At 46.4% G+C, this 20,253-nt stretch overlaps 1 protein-coding gene across 2 annotated transcripts in view; it reads right to left on the reverse strand.

Moving 5' to 3' along the window:
• The window catches only part of LOC134046293 (hexokinase-1), a 36,774-nt gene that overhangs the window by 4,677 nt on the left and 11,844 nt on the right, over positions 1-20,253 (reverse strand). The window contains exons 4-16 of one of the 2 annotated variants that reach the window (XM_062496626.1): positions 15,448-15,567; positions 12,677-12,772; positions 11,331-11,430; positions 11,058-11,241; positions 10,692-10,847; positions 8,891-9,124; positions 6,603-6,907; positions 5,974-6,122; positions 5,754-5,873; positions 4,848-4,943; positions 4,011-4,110; positions 1,897-2,080; positions 12-167 (exon numbers count right to left, since the gene is read on the reverse strand). In XM_062496626.1, coding sequence (XP_062352610.1) covers positions 12-167; positions 1,897-2,080; positions 4,011-4,110; positions 4,848-4,943; positions 5,754-5,873; positions 5,974-6,122; positions 6,603-6,907; positions 8,891-9,124; positions 10,692-10,847; positions 11,058-11,241; positions 11,331-11,430; positions 12,677-12,772; positions 15,448-15,567 — 2,000 coding nt within the window. The remainder of the gene's footprint in view (positions 1-11; positions 168-1,896; positions 2,081-4,010; positions 4,111-4,847; positions 4,944-5,753; positions 5,874-5,973; positions 6,123-6,602; positions 6,908-8,890; positions 9,125-10,691; positions 10,848-11,057; positions 11,242-11,330; positions 11,431-12,676; positions 12,773-15,447; positions 15,568-20,253) is intronic. The other variant, XM_062496627.1, reaches the window with a different exon arrangement.

A 20,253-nucleotide genomic window follows, 5' to 3' on the forward strand; every position in this document is an offset into this window, starting at 1 on the left:
AGTGCTCTTACCTCTCAATCTGAGAAAGGAACTTGGTTTCAAAGATATGTCTGGTCTTCAGTGTCTCTGAAATCTGGCCTCGGAACAGGAAACCCCGTTTGGTGAAGTCAATCAAAATATTGCGGACTATTTCACCCAGGTACATCCCACTGATCATTTTCTCATACCTGCAAGGAAAGACATCAGTGCAGCTCAGAGGGAACCTGCCCATGTTTGCAAAGGCAGCATCACAGGTGTGTTAGCAGCCACAGGTGTGTCCTACCCACACAGGGCTGCAGGTACCAGCGCTAAGCATCACTCCCGGGACACTCTTTATCCTGTGCTAGACAGAGCTCTGCAGGTGGAAGATATGGCCTCCGTCCAGCTTGAGGCAAGACTGCAGGTGGGAAACTTGGGTCCTGTCTGCAGAGCTGGGAGCTGAGAGGGGTTAAAGACAGCCTGGTTCTTCCCTGGGGTTTTGGGACAACTGGTTTCCTACACAAAACCAGGTGCTTGAATTAACTGAAGAGCATAAACTAACCCTGGACCACCAGCTTGCCAACTTGCAGGTCAGTGGTCCTGTGAACAGGCTGGACATGGTTTTCCCCATCTTCATTTTGCACAGGGCTGGTTTTGAAGTGCAGGACTCCCTCAAAACCACTGCATTTGCAGTGACTATACCTTGTGGTTTCCCTGTAATTTTGTTTCATGGAGCCACTGAGCTTTTTCTGTTTGGGAGTCTCAGCCGTGTGTTGCACTCCCTCCCTTCCAGCATCATTCTGGCTTGAATGGAGCACTTTGGGGTCTGTGAGTTGTGTCCTTACCAACAAGAACGGAACACTTCCATTTCCTGAGAAGGGCATTAAGTGATGCATCCTTTATTTCACCTCCTGAAGCTCTACAGCAGGGTTTGTGCCCTGGATTGAGCAGAGGCCAGTGCGCCATCCCGCTGGAAGCAGGCCACAAAGTCCATTTAATACTGTGAACTCTCTCAAGCTTGTACCCATCAAGTGTCCTCTCTTCTGAGTGCCTAACTATCTCTAGAATAAATTATTCCCCTGGCAGTCTCCACTACTGCCTTTGACTGCTTACTCCATGCCAACTCTGCTGCTGCATCGGGCTTGCCCCATGTCTGCCCCTCTGCGTCTGTTTGAGCCTCAGCTTCTAAAGAGCTTCCCATGGGACTTGCCAACTTGTCTGTATTCCTCAGATTTTTGTGGGCAGATTTACTCTAGTCACAAAATCTCTTTAAAAGCTCCTGGCATCAAAGCACTGCTGCAAAGAAACAATGAAAACCTCTAGTCCTAGCAAGCAAAAGTCTCAGCTCAGTTTTATCAGTGCTGGGTACACATCTCCTTGTCAACATTCTCTTGAAGGGGACAGGGAAGCACTTGCCCAACAAAAGCCGAGCCCCAAAAACAGGACCAAACTCCAGGAGCAAGAAAGGCAGGTCCTCTAACACGACCTAGCCCATCCAGAAAATTGTCTGAAATAAGAATTGGCTGCAATTGCTAGAGAGCTTCTGACTGCTTTAGAGTGAGCAGCTCCAAGCTTTAACCACACCAGCTGATGTAAATTCAGGATTTCCACAGGCACGACCTGAGACCCAGAGTAAAAGAGTGACTAGCCCTCTTATCCCCCTCAGTACAGCACAGGATCAAAAAAAGGCTCTCTTCATAATTTCAAGACTTTTGAAGTCCTCGCCAAAAGCCCTGCTGTGGAGTCCCATGGCAGCAAGTAAGTCACAAAAAATCAGTGTCCAGGAAAAGCAGGAAAGGGTCGATCCCAGAGGATAGCAGGACTGCAGTCATTTTCCACTCTTAACCTTTCTCAACGGGGAGAAATCCAGCTCTCTCTTAAAAGCACTTAAGGCAGCCTGGCTTATATATGCACAGCACATCATCTCTGCTGCAGTACCTTTGCTTTCCAGCATTCAGTGAGAAATCATCGACTGCTTTGTCATATATTGTCCTGATGTCATCCAGGCAGCCGTTGTCCCCGAATGCTCCCCACTCCGTGTTCACACACATCCGCCCTTGCTCACCATCCACCATCTCTATGTTTCTCATCTCCTCCATGTAACAGGCATTGCTGCCCGTTCCTGAAAGAAACAAACGCTGAAGTTACTCTTTGGAACAAATCCTGGTAAAAATCAGCACCACAGCCCTGGCAAACCTTCTGGGGGATCTTGATCTGTGTTTTTTTGTCTGAAAGAAATAGTTGAATCATCACTTGAAACATCACCAAAAAAACCCCAAACCCCAACTCTTCAGCAGCCCCAGACTGAAGGAGAACATTACTCCTGCGGTGTTTTGCTCAGGGTGGCTCAGAGAGGAAGCTCACCCAGGCCAGCTGGGCTGAGGGTCCCACGATGCAGGGAGGAAGAGCAGGGCAGCACTTACAGCACGCAAAACCTCACATGCTTCTCACCCCAAAACTGCAGGAAGCAGACAGCTGGACTTTACAGTTGGGAACCACCTTCCACAAAGCCCACGGATCCACAGAATTCAGGGGAAAATGTGCTGAACTGAAAACTCAGCAAGTTCTAAAGCAGCAGCAGTTTTACAAGCTGATTGCTTGGGGGTTTTTCTGATTTTAATTGTTTATTCTCTCCAGCAGGAAGGTTACTTCCATGCTGACATGAGGCCATGTCTGGTATTTCTTAAAGAGGATCCTAAGTAGTGTGACAAAGTGCTCCATGTACACATGAGGTCTTCAGGGAGTAAAGCTTTATTAGCAAAGAGAGGCAGCTTTAACTGCTACCAGGGCAAAAGTTCTCTTGCAGTTACCTAACTCTCATTTAATCCTGCATCCCAGATTATACATCAGTTGCTACAGCAGATCTGTTTCCCTTTGCCATTTTTTTAGGGAATTACATCAATACAGTCTGAGCTGAAAGAGATCCTCCCACAGTACTCCCCTGCTGCATGAGAGCTGAGCCACAGCACAGGGGTTGGTGGGGAGAATGTCTGGATTTGCAGGCTGAGAGCCAGGTCTTCAGGACCAAACCAGATCAAACCCAAACAGTGCCCAACCTCCCTCAGGTGCCATCAGCCAGGCAAGGCAGAGGGAGCTGTCAGAGCCCTGGGGCTTTCATTGCCATTATCTCAGAGGTAGCCAGGCCACCTCTGACACCCTGTTCTGCACACAGACATGCTGGCTGCACAGCAGATCTGGCAGGGCTGCAGTGGACAGTCCCCAGGGGGTGTTCCCAGCACCCCAAGGACACACTGTCCTTCCTGTAGAGAATTCTGGTCCCTGAAAACGCCACGGATGGAGCTGCGCAGACACAGCTTCCTACGCACGCTGCACTGTGCTGACTCATCCTGGACATTTTCCAGCTGTCTGGAGGAGAAACTGGTGGTGTTTTCTTTTCCTACAAGCCATCTCGCAACTGAAAGCATTCTTTAAGCTTGCAGGTGCCTTGCTCCCCTTCTCTGCCCTGGAAAACTCACCTCTCTGGAGAGCTCTGGGAATTCACACTGCCCCATGACTCAGGCTCTCCATGCATGGCATTTGCAAAGGCATTAGCAGTTGCCTGTATAAGTACCTCAGCTGTCTCACTGCTGGGAAGGGAGTTGTGTGTCTTTGCACTCAGTCTGTCAGAGCTTTCCACCACACGCCATTTGGGAATTGTGGCTGTACTTTGCAATTTTATTCTGAGAGACCACATGAAGTGAGGGCTTTATCTTGAGGAAAGCTGTGGGCTACCGGAACACCCCAGCAGGGACACTCTTACAAGCTAAACTAACAGGAACTCCAGGAGCTGGTGAGGCTCCCTGAGCTCACATCTGCTCTCCTCCCAAGCAGCACCATGCCTTTACCAGATAAAACAGGCAGGATTTATTGTGCATCACAGCCTCTGCTTATCTCGACTGACTGTGGACAGAACTAAGCTGGCTGTTGAATTTTTCTCTCTTTTACTCCTAGATATCATAGCTTTCTTTTCAGATAACCACAGGGATTCCTCCATGAGAATACAGACAGAAGTGTGGACGTGCTGGTTAATAAAAAGTAGCTCTAACACGTACCCACAATGAGCCCAATTTCACAGTTTGGATCTTCATAAGCACAAGTCATCATTGTACCCACTGTATCATTCACCACAGCCACCACATCCAAGTCGAATTCCTTTGGAAGAGAGAAAATAGCAGTGAGAATTCTGGGCTAGGGGCAGTCCCTCACACCAAAGGGGATGCTGTAGAAACACACTGGAAACAAACAACTGAAATCACCAGCCTGATCTCACACATGCAAAAAGCAGGAACCTAATCTACCAGCAGGCAGCAAAGGTATGTGCTCCACCTATGACAGACTGTCCTCAGGATGAAGTATATCCCTGGCTGTTTCCCTTGGCTTAGGTATGTTTAAGCACCTGTCTTTTACGAGGTATAAACATTCAGTATCACAGCAATTGCATAGCAATTCCAGTAAAAAAGCTTTTAAGACTTCCTTTTCACTGGCTGATAAAAAAATGTGCAAAATTAACACCCTTCTCAGGGTATTTTTCATCCCTTCCTAGAAAGTTCTGGCTAAGCTGGTTGAGGCTTTTTCAAGATCGAGAAGAGGAAAAGAAAACTGTCCTTTAGTGTACACTGAGGTGCATTCCTACAATCACCATTTTGAAAACTCCTGCTTTCTCCATGCATATGGAAATTTCCACAGAGTTTGAAAGAAGCCTCAAAAGTTCTGCAAATGTGGAAAGTTAGAAGCCACTGGGGAAAAACAATCTTCTGACAGCAAGACAGGAGGCATAGCCTGTGTCTACAAAGCACAGAAATCCTGTGAGAGGGAGCCAGCCTGACCCACAAGGACTGTCAAGACTGGAGAGGAGTAGACTGAGGAAAAAAGAAAAGAAGAAAAATCACCTCTCTTCTTTTAATTCCTTCTCTAAGTAAATATACCACATCTTCTCCCTCGCAGTCTGTAGCTTTGAATCCTTTTGTCCAATTGAGAAGGATACCCTATAAAACAAGAAAACACGTTATCAAGTTGCTAGGACTCAGATGTTAGTCCGTACATTTAACATTTCAAATATTTTAGTGTGATGATTTACAGCAGAGCCTCTGTGAAAAGGAGTATCTCCTCAGAATGTTGAATTTGCACCTAAAACAACTAATTGTGATTGGGCTCTGAATTTCCAGAGCAATGCAACAATTTTAAAAAAAAGAAAAAAAAGGTGCACCAGGAGCAACAAACCAAAAAACCCCAAAAAGTATTATAGAAGGTATGCCTTTCTTAAAAGAAAGCCCAGCTAAGTATCCAGGAAACTATTAACAGCTGTAGAGGTTGGTGTAAGTATGTGTCAGACTAAGTTAAAACATGTAAGTGCAAAGAACATAAGTCCATTTGTCAGGAATGTGCTGCAGGCCACACTGTCATCCTTAGGGTGACACAGCCCACAGACTCGTGCAACCACTCCATCCAGTGAGACAAGATCAAGCTGGGAATAGGTGCTGGCAGCAGGGATGGACTTTTGCTTACTGCTTGCAAAACCAGGCACGTGTCACAGACCAGCAGCTTTACACAGCTAGAAAAAACATAATGCCTTAAAAAAGGGATATGACCACCATGGAAAACTTAAATGTTCTTATCTGTCACAGCCACGGGCTGAGCAGCATTTGCAGCTGTACTGGTCAGGGTCAGCATACGAGCCTTCCCCTGGCATGACCTTCCTGTAAGTGTCACATGGATGACATGATGGCAGAGAAACCAGGCCTGCCAGAGGCACAGAAACAAAGATACTAAGATTCAAAAGATACTAAGGAACTTACAGCATCCAGACTGGTCTGCTTGCAAGGGAAGGAAAAGGTGAAGCCAAGAGGAAGACGTGCGCCTTTTATCCCCATATAATCCAGGAAGTCAGAAATGCAGGTAACGATGTGATCAAACAGCTTTAAAGAGAAAAGTCATGATATTTGAAGTTGTACACGTTATGTGCTCTAAAGGAGTTATTTAGAAAGCAGCAGTGCAGCCAAAGAGAAGCACAAATACCTCTTCTCCTGTTCCCTGCATCACCTCAATGGGAATGGCATAGATCTTGTTGTGCATCTCAACTGTTCTCCTTTTACCACTGCGGATTTTCACCAGCAAAACTCTAAAGTTTGTCCCTCCAAGGTCAAGTGCCAGAAAATCTCCGTTCTCTGTAAAAGAGTATGTATGTGTATTTGGAGAATCATAAGTAAAATCTGAAGAAATGTTTCTCTCAAAGTATTTTGATAGAAAATCTCCTAAAAGTTCAGTTGGGAAGATCTTCAACGAAGGAAGATTTTAGATGCTGCTCTGATTATTTTTGTTTTCCTTTAAATCAACAAGGGAAAAAGGACCCACACAACTGTTCTCTGAGAGAAAGCTGAAATTTGGCCAGCCACCATGAAATGCAAAGTACCCAAGTAACGTGAGCAGGCTTCGCAGGGGTTTGGGTTTATGATGCCAGCTGTGGTTTTCTCCCCTCAAGCTGTGACTTTGCTTGCACCCTGAGGCAAGGACACAGGACCAGGCTGCCAGCAACCAGCACAGGCCAGCAGGGAGATCTCCTCCTTTGCACAGCTCAACTCCCTTTTTGCTAGCACCAGATCTGCTCAGCCTCACCAAACCCCACACCGGGAGCCCTGAAGCCAAACCTGTCCCATCCGGCGTGCTGCGGACGAAGGTGGGCAGCATTTTCACTTTGGCCGTGTCGTGAGTCTTCTTCTTCAGCCCCGCCTCCATCTCCGCTCTCATCCTCTTCTTCACCTGCAGCAGCTGCTCGTGGGTGAGCTTGAACTCGGCCAGGGTCTCGTCGATGAGGCGGTGCTGCTCCGACAGCCGGTACGCCACGGCTGTCACCATGGCCGCCCCCTTCCCGCTGCCGCTCTCCGACAGCAGGAACCGCACCTCCGAGTCGGGCACCAGGCGCCGCGTGGTCTTGTGCAAGCGCCGGGCGTACCTGAGGGGAGGGGATGCTGCAAGCCCGGCCTCTGCACTGCCCACATCCCAGAATTAGCGCTGCATCCCCACCATCAAAACCTGCACTGCATGCCCCCCAAAATCTGTACTGCCTCCCCGCCATCAAAACCTGCGCTGCATGCCCTCCAAAATCTGTACTGCATCCCCGCCATCAAAACCTGTACTGCATCCCCGCCATCAAAACCTGCACTGCATGCCCCCCAAAATCTGTACTGCATCCCCGCCATCAAAACCTGCACTGCATGCCCCCCAAAATCTGTACTGCATCCTCGCCATCAAAACCTGCACTGCATGCCCCCCAAAATCTGTACTGCATCCCCGCCATCAAAACCTGCACTGCATGCCCCCCAAAATCTGTACTGCATCCCCGCCATCAAAACCTGCACTGCATGCCCCCCAAAATCTGTACTGCATCCTCGCCATCAAAACCTGCACTGCATGCCCCCCAAAATCTGTACTGCATCCCCGCCATCAAAACCTGCACTGCATGCCCTCCAAAATCTGCACTGCATCCCCGCCATCAAAACCTGCACTGCATGCCCCCCAAAATCTGTACTGCATCCCCGCCATCAAAACCTGCACTGCATGCCCTCCAAAATCTGCACTGCATCCCCGCCATCAAAACCTGCACTGCATGCCCCCCAAAACCTGCGCTGCATCCCCCCCAAAATCTGTGCTGCATCTCCCCAAAATCTGCGCCACATTACCCCATCAAAAATCTGCACTGCTTGTCCCCATCGAAACCTGCGCTCATGTCCCCCAAAATCTGCACTGCATCTCCCCAAAGTCTGCACTGCATTCCCCCCAAAAATCTGCACCGCACCTCCCCAAAATCTGCACTGCCCACACCAACCCAATGCAAGGGTAGTGGGCAAACCCACCGTGCTCAAACTAGCTACAGTGTCCTCCCAAGTAGGAAAACTGTCAGGGAAGAGTGGTCCTTCCTCACAGCCTCCTTCCTCCTGAATTTCTAAGCAAAACCAGCAAAAAGAAGGGGAGAGCATCAGTCTCATCCCCTGAACCTGATCCTGGATGGGACAAACTCTCCCTGGCTGCAATGCTGCTTCAATTCCCTCTCCTGTGGTCCTTCCTGAACCCGCTGATTTAGATGGTGTGGGAAACAGTTAAGAAACCAAAATTGCCCGTGTTTATTGTCTTAACAATCCCCAGACCTTGCCCAATCTGAAAAAGTTAGTCAGAAGAGCATCCTTGGAAACCTTTTTGTTTGCTAAAATTCTATGGTTTTCTTCAACAGAGGAAAACATCTTTTTCAACAAATAATAAGAAATTGAAAATGAAACATTAAGCATACTTCTCCTTTCGGAAGTTCCCCCATAAATATTAATTTTCTGATTTCTACATAAATCCATACAGCTGTTTCTGTTTTCATGTTAAAAATGTAACTTTCAAGATGGGGAAAAAAACAAGACAAAGCCATTTTTTAAGGGCCACAGAAATCTAAGCACTATTTCTTTTCCCCCCTGGTTTCCAAGTGTATATTCAGAAAAGACTGGCAAAAAATAGGGGTAGACATGGCCATTAAACTGGAAATGGAGGTGAAAATGAATTAATGCAGGTCTCCTCACAGCCAAATCAATGGACACAAAGAAGTATTTTGTACAAATAAACTCTCCTTCCAAGAGGTCTGCTGGTGATATCTTAAGGTATCTACTCAGACCACTGTAGTTTTCCCTGACATTGAAGTATCCAGTTACTCAGGGTAACTTTTGGTTCTTTTCCGTGTGGTTTTGTGTGTTTTGAGAATCCCATACAACGTCTTCACTTAAAAGACATCTCTCCTTTCCCCCAAGTTGCCCAGCTCAGACCTAAACCCCCTCGCCCATGCTTTGGGTTCACCATCTCACAGGCTGCCTTGGGTGATGACACGCTCACCCCTTTGCAAACCAGAGCCCGTGGCAGGTGAAGCGTTAGTGGTGTCAGTGGCAGGAGCAGAGGGACTCACTGTGGATGCATCTTGTAGAGGGAGCCATCCACGCCCACGGTGGTCCGGAGGCGACCAACGCCCTTGTTATCCCTCAGCTGGTTGAGGATGGCACCCAGGGTGGAGGCCACCAGGTTGGCCGAGCGGAAGGACACGATGGTGCAGACGTGCTGGACAGCGATGCAGTCCTCGTGGGACGGCTCCACCCCCAGCCGGGTCAGGATTTCTTTGGCTTTGTTCAAACCTTCTTTGCTCCTGCAAAGTAAAGAGGACTCCCTTAGAGGGCACGTACTGGACTTGCAGGACGGAGGCACATCCAAACATGGGTGTCCCTGCCTGGGGTTTGAGAAAGTTAGAAAGAATATTTCTTAAGAGATCTGGACTAGAAAGCTCCATGAGGCTTGAAATAAAATGCTCCAAACACACATTCATTCACACATGGAAAAGCTTTCCATTAAAGTCTGGTGCAAACATGCCACCTACAAACAGTGCAAGTCCAGGTACTACTACAGGGAGGACCTGGAGGAATGAAAATACTTTTTCATTACAATGATGCTTTAAACTGCAAACACCTTCTCTAAGCATGAAGCAGCAGCCCCACAATTCAGCACAGACCTGAGCACACACCTAATCCCACACTCGCATGTCTTGATAAATTAAGCCCAGTGCAAAAAACAAAACCCTGAGCAAAGATTGCCTAAGCAATTTCATCCTAACGGGTCTCTTTCAGGCTTTTACAACCTCCCTGAATCTCTGCCTCTTGCATTGTTTTTTTCCTCATTAACACCCAGCCTGAGAGCAAATTTTCTGGCAAAACTTCTCCTCATCCAACTCGGTCATTTCCCAGACAAAAATACAAGGGGAATATATCTTGCCATCCCTAACTGCATTCAATCTATCTTTTTAAGGACTCTTGCATCTTGATAGCACCAGCTAGAAATTTGAAGCTGCACAGGTATGTGCCCCCTACTTAAAACCAAAGTGTCTCTTCAGGAAATAAGGTGAGATTTCAGGGCAAATTTTTCCTCTTAGAAACTGAATTTCTCAATAATTGTGTTTTTCTCACTGCTGTTCAACATTACCTTGGTCCACACACCTCTGTGGTTAAGACAAATAAACACACACATTAAACGGAAAGCTGTTCAGATAACATGGTCTGCAGGGACAGGAGTAAACAGTGGCAAGAGGAACAGGCATTACAGAAGTTACTGGCTGTTCCCTTGGTGTCGTATTTGCCATTTCAGAAAGAAAATCCATCCCAATGACTAGGGTACAAACTATCCCAGTGATGTGAATTTTAAAAACACAGGGGGAAGAGCCTGTAAGTACTGACCAAAGGGGTGATGGCCCTCTCAGAAACCAACTGGCACATAGCTCAGAGGTCACTGTGCAGCACCCGGCACTGCCTACGAGACTGAATGCTCTGCCTTGTCACACTTGTTCTCCTTCTGCCCCACAATCCCAGGGATACAGCAAGGAGCAGCACAAGTATTTGCTAGGAGGCACTAAGCCAACTCACTCCCGTGTTTAGCTGCAGAGTAGCAACTCTGTGAGCAGTGAGAGAGGTACTACAGCTTGCACCCTGAAAGCTGTATGGACTGGAAGATTTTATAGTTCCTCCCAACAGACAAGAATGGAGAAATACTGGGGAGGAAGGTACAGACTGTCTGTTGGGGGTCCCCACATGCCAGCTCTGCACAGGCATTAGAGGATGGCAGCCTACCCCAATGCAGCACGCTTTCCCACAAAGCAAAAAGAGCAGGAAAATTAACATTCAGAGTCACTGTGAAACCCAAGGAGTGAAAAGGGATTGATTACTCACTTTTCAATGGCAGAAACATGCTTTGTCTCAAACTTCCCTTTGGTGAGAAGCTCAGGGGTGATTCTCCCCTCAAAGAGCAGCCCCTCCTTGGCCATCTTCACCAAGATGAGCCTTACCAGCTCCCCCATGTACAGCCCGCTGACCATCTTCTCAAACCTGCAGGAGAAGACAGCAGTCACCCACGAATCCAACCAAAAATCATGGGAAGCAGAGCCCAGCCGTGCCACCGTAAGGCCTGGCCCCACCAGAGCTTTGCCTCACCACAGGCAAAGCTTTACTGAACTACAGAACTCCTAACACAAGTGGGAAATGGGGCACAGAAGAGAAAACAGCAGAAGAAAATATTCACAAATGAGCCTCACTCACAGCTGCTTCCCAGGATTAAGGGACCCACGGTCAATCTCTCGATCGAACTCGGTCCTGATGTCTTCCAGCGAGCCGTCGTCTCCAAAGGCCCCCCACTCCGTGTTGATGCACATCCTGCCCTCATCGCCCTCCACCAGGTCGATGTGCCGCATCTCCTCCATGTAGCAGGCATTGGTGCCGGTGCCTGGGGGAGGGGGAAAGGACAGCAGGAGGTGCTGAGCAGGCTGACAGGCAGAGGCACACCAGCCCCGTGCCCGCCGCGAGCAGCGTTACCGATGATCAAGCCGACTTCGCAGCGCTGGTCGTCGAAGCCACAGGTCATCATGGTGCCCACGGTGTCGTTCACTACAGCCATGATATCTGCATCGTAGTCCTGGGGAGCAACAAAGCGTTACTTGGGCCACAGGGCTCCCCTGGAGAACACAGCTCCTGTTCCTCACTCGTTTAGTTTCCAACCAAAATAGTTCCACAAGGAGACAAATAATCTGTCTGAATACCACAGCTCGTCTTTTAAAATATTCCACGCTCTGTCTGCCAGTTCTTCATCCCACGTACCTAAGCAGGCAGTGAGAGCAGACCAATGCAAGCAGTAAAACAGTGCTGGGATCACTCTAGAGAGCACAGAGCTGCTCTCACATAAGCACACTTAGGCAGGACAGAAAAGGCCTATACACGAGGGAGAAGGAACTTTGCACTGAAACATGGAATGATTTGAAGCAGCTGCTTGAGAAGTCAATCTAGAAAATATTTCTTACAGATTCACTTAAACCATCAATGTGTTTCATTTCAAGTGAAGATTTTAATACAAAAATAATTCAATTTATTTGCATTAAATAACAATTTAATTATTATTTAATGCAATTAAATAAATGACATGCAGCCATTCCTTTCCAGGTTCTTCCGCATGTGATTCACCAAGTCTAATGATAGTAACTGACTCCAGTAATGCTGTTTGGTGACAGGAAAATTCAGGTTTACTTGAGTCCACAACTGCCCAAAGAAAGCAAATACTTTACAGTTTCCACTGAATTTTTGGATGCTGAGTAATGAACATATGACCTGACTGCAAGCACTATGCAAACCCAAATTCATTCTCTCTCACACTCAGTGCCTTTTTATTTGCTTAAATCAGCAACCCGGTCACCTTCACTCTCTATAAAGTCAACACTGAGAAACTGCAGGGAGCAGCAGCTCGCTGAGCCTGAAATCCCCTTGTCTTCTGCTCAGCTCCTATCCTGCTCTCACACACAGCAGGTGCACAACTGAGCTGAGTCCAGTCCATGAGAAACAAGTTTCTCAAGAATGGGAATGTGTTGGTATCACTGAAAAGCCACAGCGTTGCCACACAGCACTTCTTCAGTTTTTGAAGAGTGATAAAATCACTGAAGGTTGCCAGCAAAAAGCCACAATACAGCAACTCAATTCTGTGCTGCAAGGAAAATCACAGCTTCCACACAACAACTCTGACACCGCTTCGTTCTTCCAGCAAACCCATGCATTTTCATGCAAGAAAGCAGAGCTCCACCACCACCCAGACCACCTGCTCAAGTGAGTGACATGAAGAGTGATCCCTGACAAAGCTGAGATACAGCTAAAAAGGAGAAAGAAGTGCAATTTACCCCACGTTTCTTGATGGCCTTGTTAAGCAGCTTCACGACATCTGCTCCCTCCACGCCGCTTGCTTTGAAGCGCTTTGTCCAGGTTATCAGAATACCCTGATAAAATGAGACAGCAACATTCAGCAGGATGAAACCATAAGACACACACAGATTTTTTTTTTCCCCTTAAAATCAAGATTTTATACTTCTAATGAATCTTCAGGTTTCTTTTCTCACATGACCTCTAACAAGCCAACCTGAGACAACTGGTGGTCTTAGAGCCTAATTACAGTGAGCTGAAAGATAAGAATTTCTTTTCCCGTCCCTTGCTAGAAAACGGCGTTTGCATTTTGTATTTTTAGCCTACTCTTCTCCCTGCTACTCCTCGACAGTTTTTCTTGGAAAACCATTTAATCCCTTTGGGCCATGGAAATAGACTGCTTTCAGAAAAAGCTGACTGTACAGGACTGATTACAGAGCAGGGATATGATGTTGGCATGTCCAGGATACAGCTGCAGTGGGGATCAGGCTTCTGCACATTTTACTGCCTGGAGTCCCATCTGTCTGGGCTTGTTTAACTGTGGGATCACATTTATGGATTGAGGGAAATGAAAATATTGGAGATGTAACAATGTATGTCCCTACTTTACAGCACAGATCAAAAAGGAAATCCTGGTATTGAATTCCTAGTCTGCAAGCCATCATGAAAAGGCTGCAAATCCCCTAAGGTAATGACTACACTGATTTTTTGCTATTTTCATGATGCCTGGCTGAATCAGAGGATTCAGTGTACAGGTAAATAACAATAAAAGAAAGAAAAGAGCATTGACAGTAATCAACTGACAGAAAGACAGCTCAAACCAGCTCTGCTTTTCCTACCCACCACAGTATCCACACATCTGTCACTCTAGGAGTCCAAGAAGCTAAAAACCAGAAAAGCTGAAACCTGTAGGCACAAGCAGCCATTGCCCAGGTGTATGTTTGCCCATACCTCAGCTTAAAAATCAAATTTTCCTACCAAACTGAGATAGCTATAGGGGACAGAGGGTCAGGGCAGCTCTTTCCAGACCAGGAGATACTCTCCTGCCTCCAGAACCACAAACTCTGTTCATGTAAGTTTTGCCAATGTGCTGCCCTAGTGGGCATCCTTTAGAAACCTGGCAAAGCCCTGTGCTGCTGTGCAGGGAAACTGTGGGCAAAGCCCACTCTGCTGGCACAGCTTTCCCAGGAAAAAAAGGGCACCTTGTTCCACAGAACTTTTATATGAAACTGGTCAAACCACACTGGCAAAGAGCAGCTCCTCTCAGCATGACTGGCCACTGTGCTGCAAGAAATTTTTCCTACACCAGCCAAGCTTTGGCAGCAGAAAGGAGCCCTTGGAATGCAGCAGGGTTGAGTAGGGACCAACCATACGGTGCCCATCTTATCACCCTTGCAGCAAACAGAGACTACCTTGCCTCTTTCCGCTCACCAAGCACAAGAAAACAGCACCCAGGCAAGCACAGCCTCACAGAAGCAGCAAACCAAGAACAAACCTGGCCCACAGAATCTAGAAAAAATGTATTTTTCAAACACTCGAGACACATCAGCAAAACTTGATAATTTTTTCTGTTGCTGGCTTTTCTGTTTAAGAGACACCCTCCCCTGTCTTGTTACTATCCCACTTCATTCTGCCACTGCTCAGGTGTCCCCACAGCACTCCACATGCTGCCTGCCCCTGCCCCACACAAGCACAACTCCATCCCAGCTGGTTGGAGCAAACCTGCCCACAAACAAGCACCTTTCATCATGCAGCTAAGCAAACCTTCCCAAGGGCAACTCAACTTCACAACCACATTCCCAGCACAGCCCTGCTGTGCTCAGGAGCCTGAGCCTCACCATGCACCAGGGCCAGATGGGAGAGCTGCCCCAAGATCAGCTCATCTCTCCTGATCTAATGCAGGGAAAAGCAGCTCTCTGCTCTGAACTGCTTTCAGACCCTGAGTTACTCAGCACCTTTGGGTTCAGATCTCAGCACTGCTCAAGAAGTATGAAATGTAATTAAAATCATGCCTCATCTGGCCCTCCTCAGCACCAGCATCTGGGGGACTGTTGCACCAGGCTTACCTAGAGACCTGCAAGCTAGAAAAGCAGGTCATGCTGTGTCACAGGGCAACCTCTGCGAGTTTTGTGTAGATTTAACTTTCCTGCCTTCACTTGCTACACTGTTGCCATGGCAATGCTGGACCAGGAGGAGGCTGCTGAGTCATTTGTGGTACAAGGAGAAAAATGAGGAAAATACCACAGCATCCTCGTCATGGGAATGTCACCAGGCACTGCACAAGGGATGGCTGGTTATCCCCATCCCTTTGTAAAGCAGGCTGGCTCCAGGCTACCTGTCTGATTGTCCCCGGTGCCAAGCCAGCAGCACAGCTCATCCCAGTTCTGATCCTGAGCCATGTGTACTCGAGAGGGGCACCAAAACCCCAGCAAACCCTGCTGGGCCGGGTCCTTCCAAATCACACCCCGTGGAGAGGTGAAAAAGGCTGCACAGGACGCAGGGAAAACCACTGCCATGTTTAGAGGGTAAACCATAACAGGGAGGAGCTCAGCACAAAACATCAGCTGTCTCCTCCCCTTTGGTTACCCATCTCTTTCAGGTAGAAACATAAACACAAAAACACAGTCTGACAGTGAAATACAATACTCATTTATCCCCCAAATGAGACTTGTCTGGGATACTGCTTTCATGGCAGTGTTTTAATAACATGGCAGCTCTTCTGTGTATTAAGAAAACTGTGAAATCTTCTCACCTCATCTAGCTTGGATTGTCGACAGGGGAAGGAAAATGTAAACCCGACTGGCAGTTTCTTGTCTTTGATTTGTTGTTTCTCCATAAAGTCTCCCAGGCATTCAGCAACATGATCAAAAAGCTGTAAGAAAAATATAAAACCACCATGATCAGAGATATGGCTTCAGGGAGAAAATGTTTCAAACTCCATAGGAAAACTACTCTGAATAAGAGGAAAGGGGAAAATAGCTCTCCAGATTTTAAAAGATGTATAAATGGCACAGCTATGAAAATATTCTCAAGCAGGGTATATTAACACCTTAATAACTATTACATTATGAAATGCACTGTCCTTTTACACACCTAATTCTGCAGGCATTCTTTTCCACCCATATAAAAAGACTTCCTGAAACAAGAGGCTCCTGGCTCTCGAGCCTGCTGTAACCCTTCCACTTAACAATTGATGAGAACAAAAATGTTCTTTTAACCTTTCTATAACAGGAAGGAGCAAGTCAAAAGAACATTTGGGATCCAGTTCCATAGGAGGTTTGAACACTTTTACAGTGATGTAAAGAAGACATCTGATTCACTCAAACATTCCTGAGACCAGAGAACCCAGCACTTTGCAAGAGCCCCCCAAAATAATATCATCTCTCAAGTCTACTCCTACAGCACACAACAAACAAACAAAAAGGAAAGCCAAGGAATTTGTCTAAATATTTTCCAAGTTCTGAGAAACAACCCAAAATGGGGATATTTTATGCATTTTTTGAAAGGTTGAACTATGCAGGCAGCCTGCACCAGGCTGGTGGGTACCAACTCCCACCCAGATGCCTCAATGGCACCTGTAACCATGGCACCACGTGTCCCTGTCAGCCAGGCCAGGAACCAGGGAGGCACTGAGCCATTTGGAAAGCCCCTCAGGGAGACTGCAACTCTCAAAGCTGAAATCGAGTCTGAGCAATTGAAACAACAAAAATACATATTTGTGTTTACCAGCACTAAATACTGAGGCATGCCTTCAACTGACCATACCACAAATAGATGGCAAGCTATTAACAAGTCACTGCCTGTCCCGGGATGTAGCTATGCTTCACATTTTAATTCCCTGAAAAACAAAAACCCAAACAAAATAAACCCAATCCTATCTGGAGCATTGGTGGGATGAGAACAGGTAATCTGCCTAGAAGACTGGGGATAACTGGGAGGGAGTACACAAAGACATCTGTTGGTTCCAATTAGCCCACACACCTTTATTAAAAGCAATTTAGAGCATGGGAGAGACAGGAATGTACTACAGACAGACTGTAGCAATTACAAATGATGAACAAGAATATTTTGTCCTTCAAAGCAGGCCAAGAAGCAGTGTGTGTAATATTACAATTAAACTGAGCACCTTAAACTCATGCCTTAGCTGAGGTCAGATTTGATTAAGGAAAAGTACAGTAGTTTCCCAGGGAGAATGTTGCCATTCATTGTCCTGGGCAAATCAGGGACATTTTTTTCTGAGCCCAAACAGAGAAACAACACAGGAATGCAATGTACACTGCTGCACTTCTGGAAGACAATTTTCAGCTGCCCAGATGAGGGACAGAGGAGTTATGAAAAGAACTACAGTTATGCAATAAAATATGGCAACTTCTCCAAGAGGAACACAGAAACAGCAGGAGTGCCTGTTTTGATTACACTTTCCATCTGAAAGTATCTTGCTGAATACTCAATCCCACTAAACTTTCAGCTGCTTCCAGGATTACAAAGAAAAACCAGGGGCCAACCTCAAACCCCTCGGGAGTTCAGAGAGCAGGAAGCAGAAATGTTGACTGTGTATGTTGTTACAAAAATCCCTCTCATGCAACGAACTACAAATGCATAGAGAAAAGACGGGATCGGCTTTGTAAGTCTAAATGCAAAAAATTCCTGGGCATTCCCAATAGACTCCAGAAAGTCCACGCACCTGCTGTGTTTGCCCACACAGTCCTGGCAGGACCTGCTCAAGCCCACCTATGTGAGTTAGCAGTACACTGGGAGGGCAGGCAAATGCAGTTTACTACTAGCCACAATTTGGACACTACAGGAGCTGTGCCTAGTCAGTGATGCACGGTCTGGCTGTGCTACTGTTGTTCATAAACCACAGAGGGAAGGAGGCATGGCTCCAAAGCAGAAAAAGACAGGCATTTATTAGTTTTGCTACCACTGATGCTCATAAGATTTTTCCTAAGGAGGCTCAAGGAAGTGTCTGTGCGTTCCCATGCACGTATTAACATCCAAACCCTACCAGTTTATAACTGACTGGATATTAATAACTCTAACTGGATATTAATAACTCTGACTGGATAGTAGAGGCAACATTATGAAGTTCCAGAATAATTTCATTAAAGTAGGGAAAGTGCACTGAGGAAATATCAAAATCTTCTTTTACCCAGATTTGTAGTAGGGAACAGTGTGAGCCAAATATTTTATCATATGTCAAAAAGGTAGACAGAGAGAATGCCACAGGCAAGAGGAAAGGACCTGATTTACAGACCTGAGCAATAAAGCCCTGAGCAACCTGAGCAACAGATCAGGCTTAATTCCCCTCACCATGAAGTTGCCTGCTCAGGCTGGGCTCCAAGGGGTCTCCACAAGGATACATTTGGCCAGCAGACAGGAGACTTGGACAAGCAACTGAAGATTCCAGCTCAGGCCCAAGCCCCTCAATGGGGATGATTTAAGGAGCAAGTAAACCACAGTTTCTTATCCAGAGAACAGTCATAAATCCATAAGTTATCTCCAGTGGTGGTAGAAAACAAAAAGCAACACCAGAATCAAGTCTCAGGCACATTCCCATTCACTGAGATGACACAGGAGACAGGCTTCTTACAGATTTTAGACCTGCTATTACACTGTTGAAGTCAGTGAGAGTTTCGCCCTTGACTTCGATAGGGAACTGTCTCTGACTGGTAAAACTGTCAGGCCATGCCTGACAGATGGACAAAAATGCAAGTTTGAATGCTGTGAAGTAGAAGATATCAAAACAAACCATGTTAGTGAGATGTGAAGCTATAAATCACAATCCTTCAATAAGCTCATTATGCATTAAGCTTTAGGAGTGCAACTCAGCAAAGGTAATGACACAGCTTGCTGGAAATCATTAGTAGCCTATCTTACACAGGCAGTTCAGTCCAAGTATTCCACAAATCTGGCTCGGACATTTCACAAAACCTCAAGTGTAGGCATCAGTCATAAGCACCAAACCATAAGATGCTTGTCTGCCTCCTGGGCACCCCCTGTGCCTCCCTCTGAAGGCACACAGCAAGCACTGGATATTGTCATGGAACAACTTCAAATCCGGGTGGTATTCTGATAATGCTTCCAAGTTCTGCCCTTCTTCTCCTGGTACTTAAATCCTGTGCCCATGGGGTCAGCAGAAGCCCTGCTTGCCTTTCAGCTTAAAAGCCATGACAAAGCCTATCAGCCTGAGCTCCACACTGCTGCTTCCCAACAGCCAGATGGCCTTTGGATACTGAAAAATTAAAACACAGATATGACAATGACATGGAAAGAAAGCAGACCTGATGTCTCCCTTCCTGGCTTCTCCTTACCACCCTTATCATGTCTCCATCTAGAATCTACTGAAGCCAGCCTGCCTTGCCTCCCCAGGACTGACACATGGGTGTGCAGACAGTCCTGCTGCCTGTCAGCCTCCAGCTCCTGACATCCATCCATGGACAAGCAATCCCCTGCTCCTAACCTGCCTCCAAGCAGCCCACCCAACTTCCCTGCCTCTGCCAGCCACAGGCAGCTCAGCTCAGCTCCCCTCCAAAGCCATTCTGTGGGAAAGCTACTGCATCACCTTTAGACCCAAAAACAAAGCAATAAGGTCAGGAAAAGTCCTTACAAGAATGTTATTTTACTGCTGTGGTTCAGATATCACAGCAATGCTTTCATCACTTCTACTGACAAGCCATCATTGCCATCTTACTCTCACTGCTGCATGAAAATGCAGAAGCACTTACTACATACACACAGTAAAGGTATTGAGGTGACTACAGAAAATTAAAGGTAGAAATGCTGTTCCCGTAAGTTTTCTTTTTCTCCTCTCTTGCTTATTCTTCTGAAACAAGCTTTAAGTTTCCTGCAGATCTTACACTCCTGAACAGAAGCTCATTCTAATAAGAAGTGTAAAAACCTTGCTGTTTCCAAAAATGAAAATATTAATTTTACCTTACACTGACACAGAGACTAATCTGCCAGTGTAATCCATTCCCTGATCATAAAAAAAAAAACAAAAAACAAACAAACAAAAAAAACTCTTTCAAAGAACTCAATTTGAAATCCAAGTGAACAGATACAAATATTTTCTACTCTTGGAACAGGGAAGACTTAAAAAAAAGCCTTTCAATTACTCAGCAAAACTTAAATTGAAGCTGTGCCAAAACATTCTATCAGCTTCCCGTAATTTTTCTAATGTACTTGTACTTTTCATGAATGCTGAGTTGCTCAGACTGCCAGCACAGAGATGTGGCTGCCATGGGGATTTCTATCCCTCATCTAACACTACAATTGCAGGGCTGGTCATGTTCATTGCTTACAAAGACTAAGTTGTTTTCCTGCTCTCCATTTGCACTCGTGGAAAGTAAGTTCACTATAAAAGCCAGAATTTTTATTCCCTAACTTATCCAGAAGTCTCCAAGCTGGTGACAGCAAGTTTGCAGCACCCATGCATGCTCTGTTACACTAAGTATTGCTTATTCACATCCAGCATTGAAGTGCAGTCTGCATGCTGCAGGTACAACTGGTAAGGTGTTAAGCTCATTCTTGTGGAGGTTTTCTAAAATCTAAGCAGCTA

Source organism: Cinclus cinclus, chromosome 7, assembly GCF_963662255.1.
Source record: "Cinclus cinclus chromosome 7, bCinCin1.1, whole genome shotgun sequence".
NCBI lineage: Eukaryota > Metazoa > Chordata > Aves > Passeriformes > Cinclidae > Cinclus > Cinclus cinclus.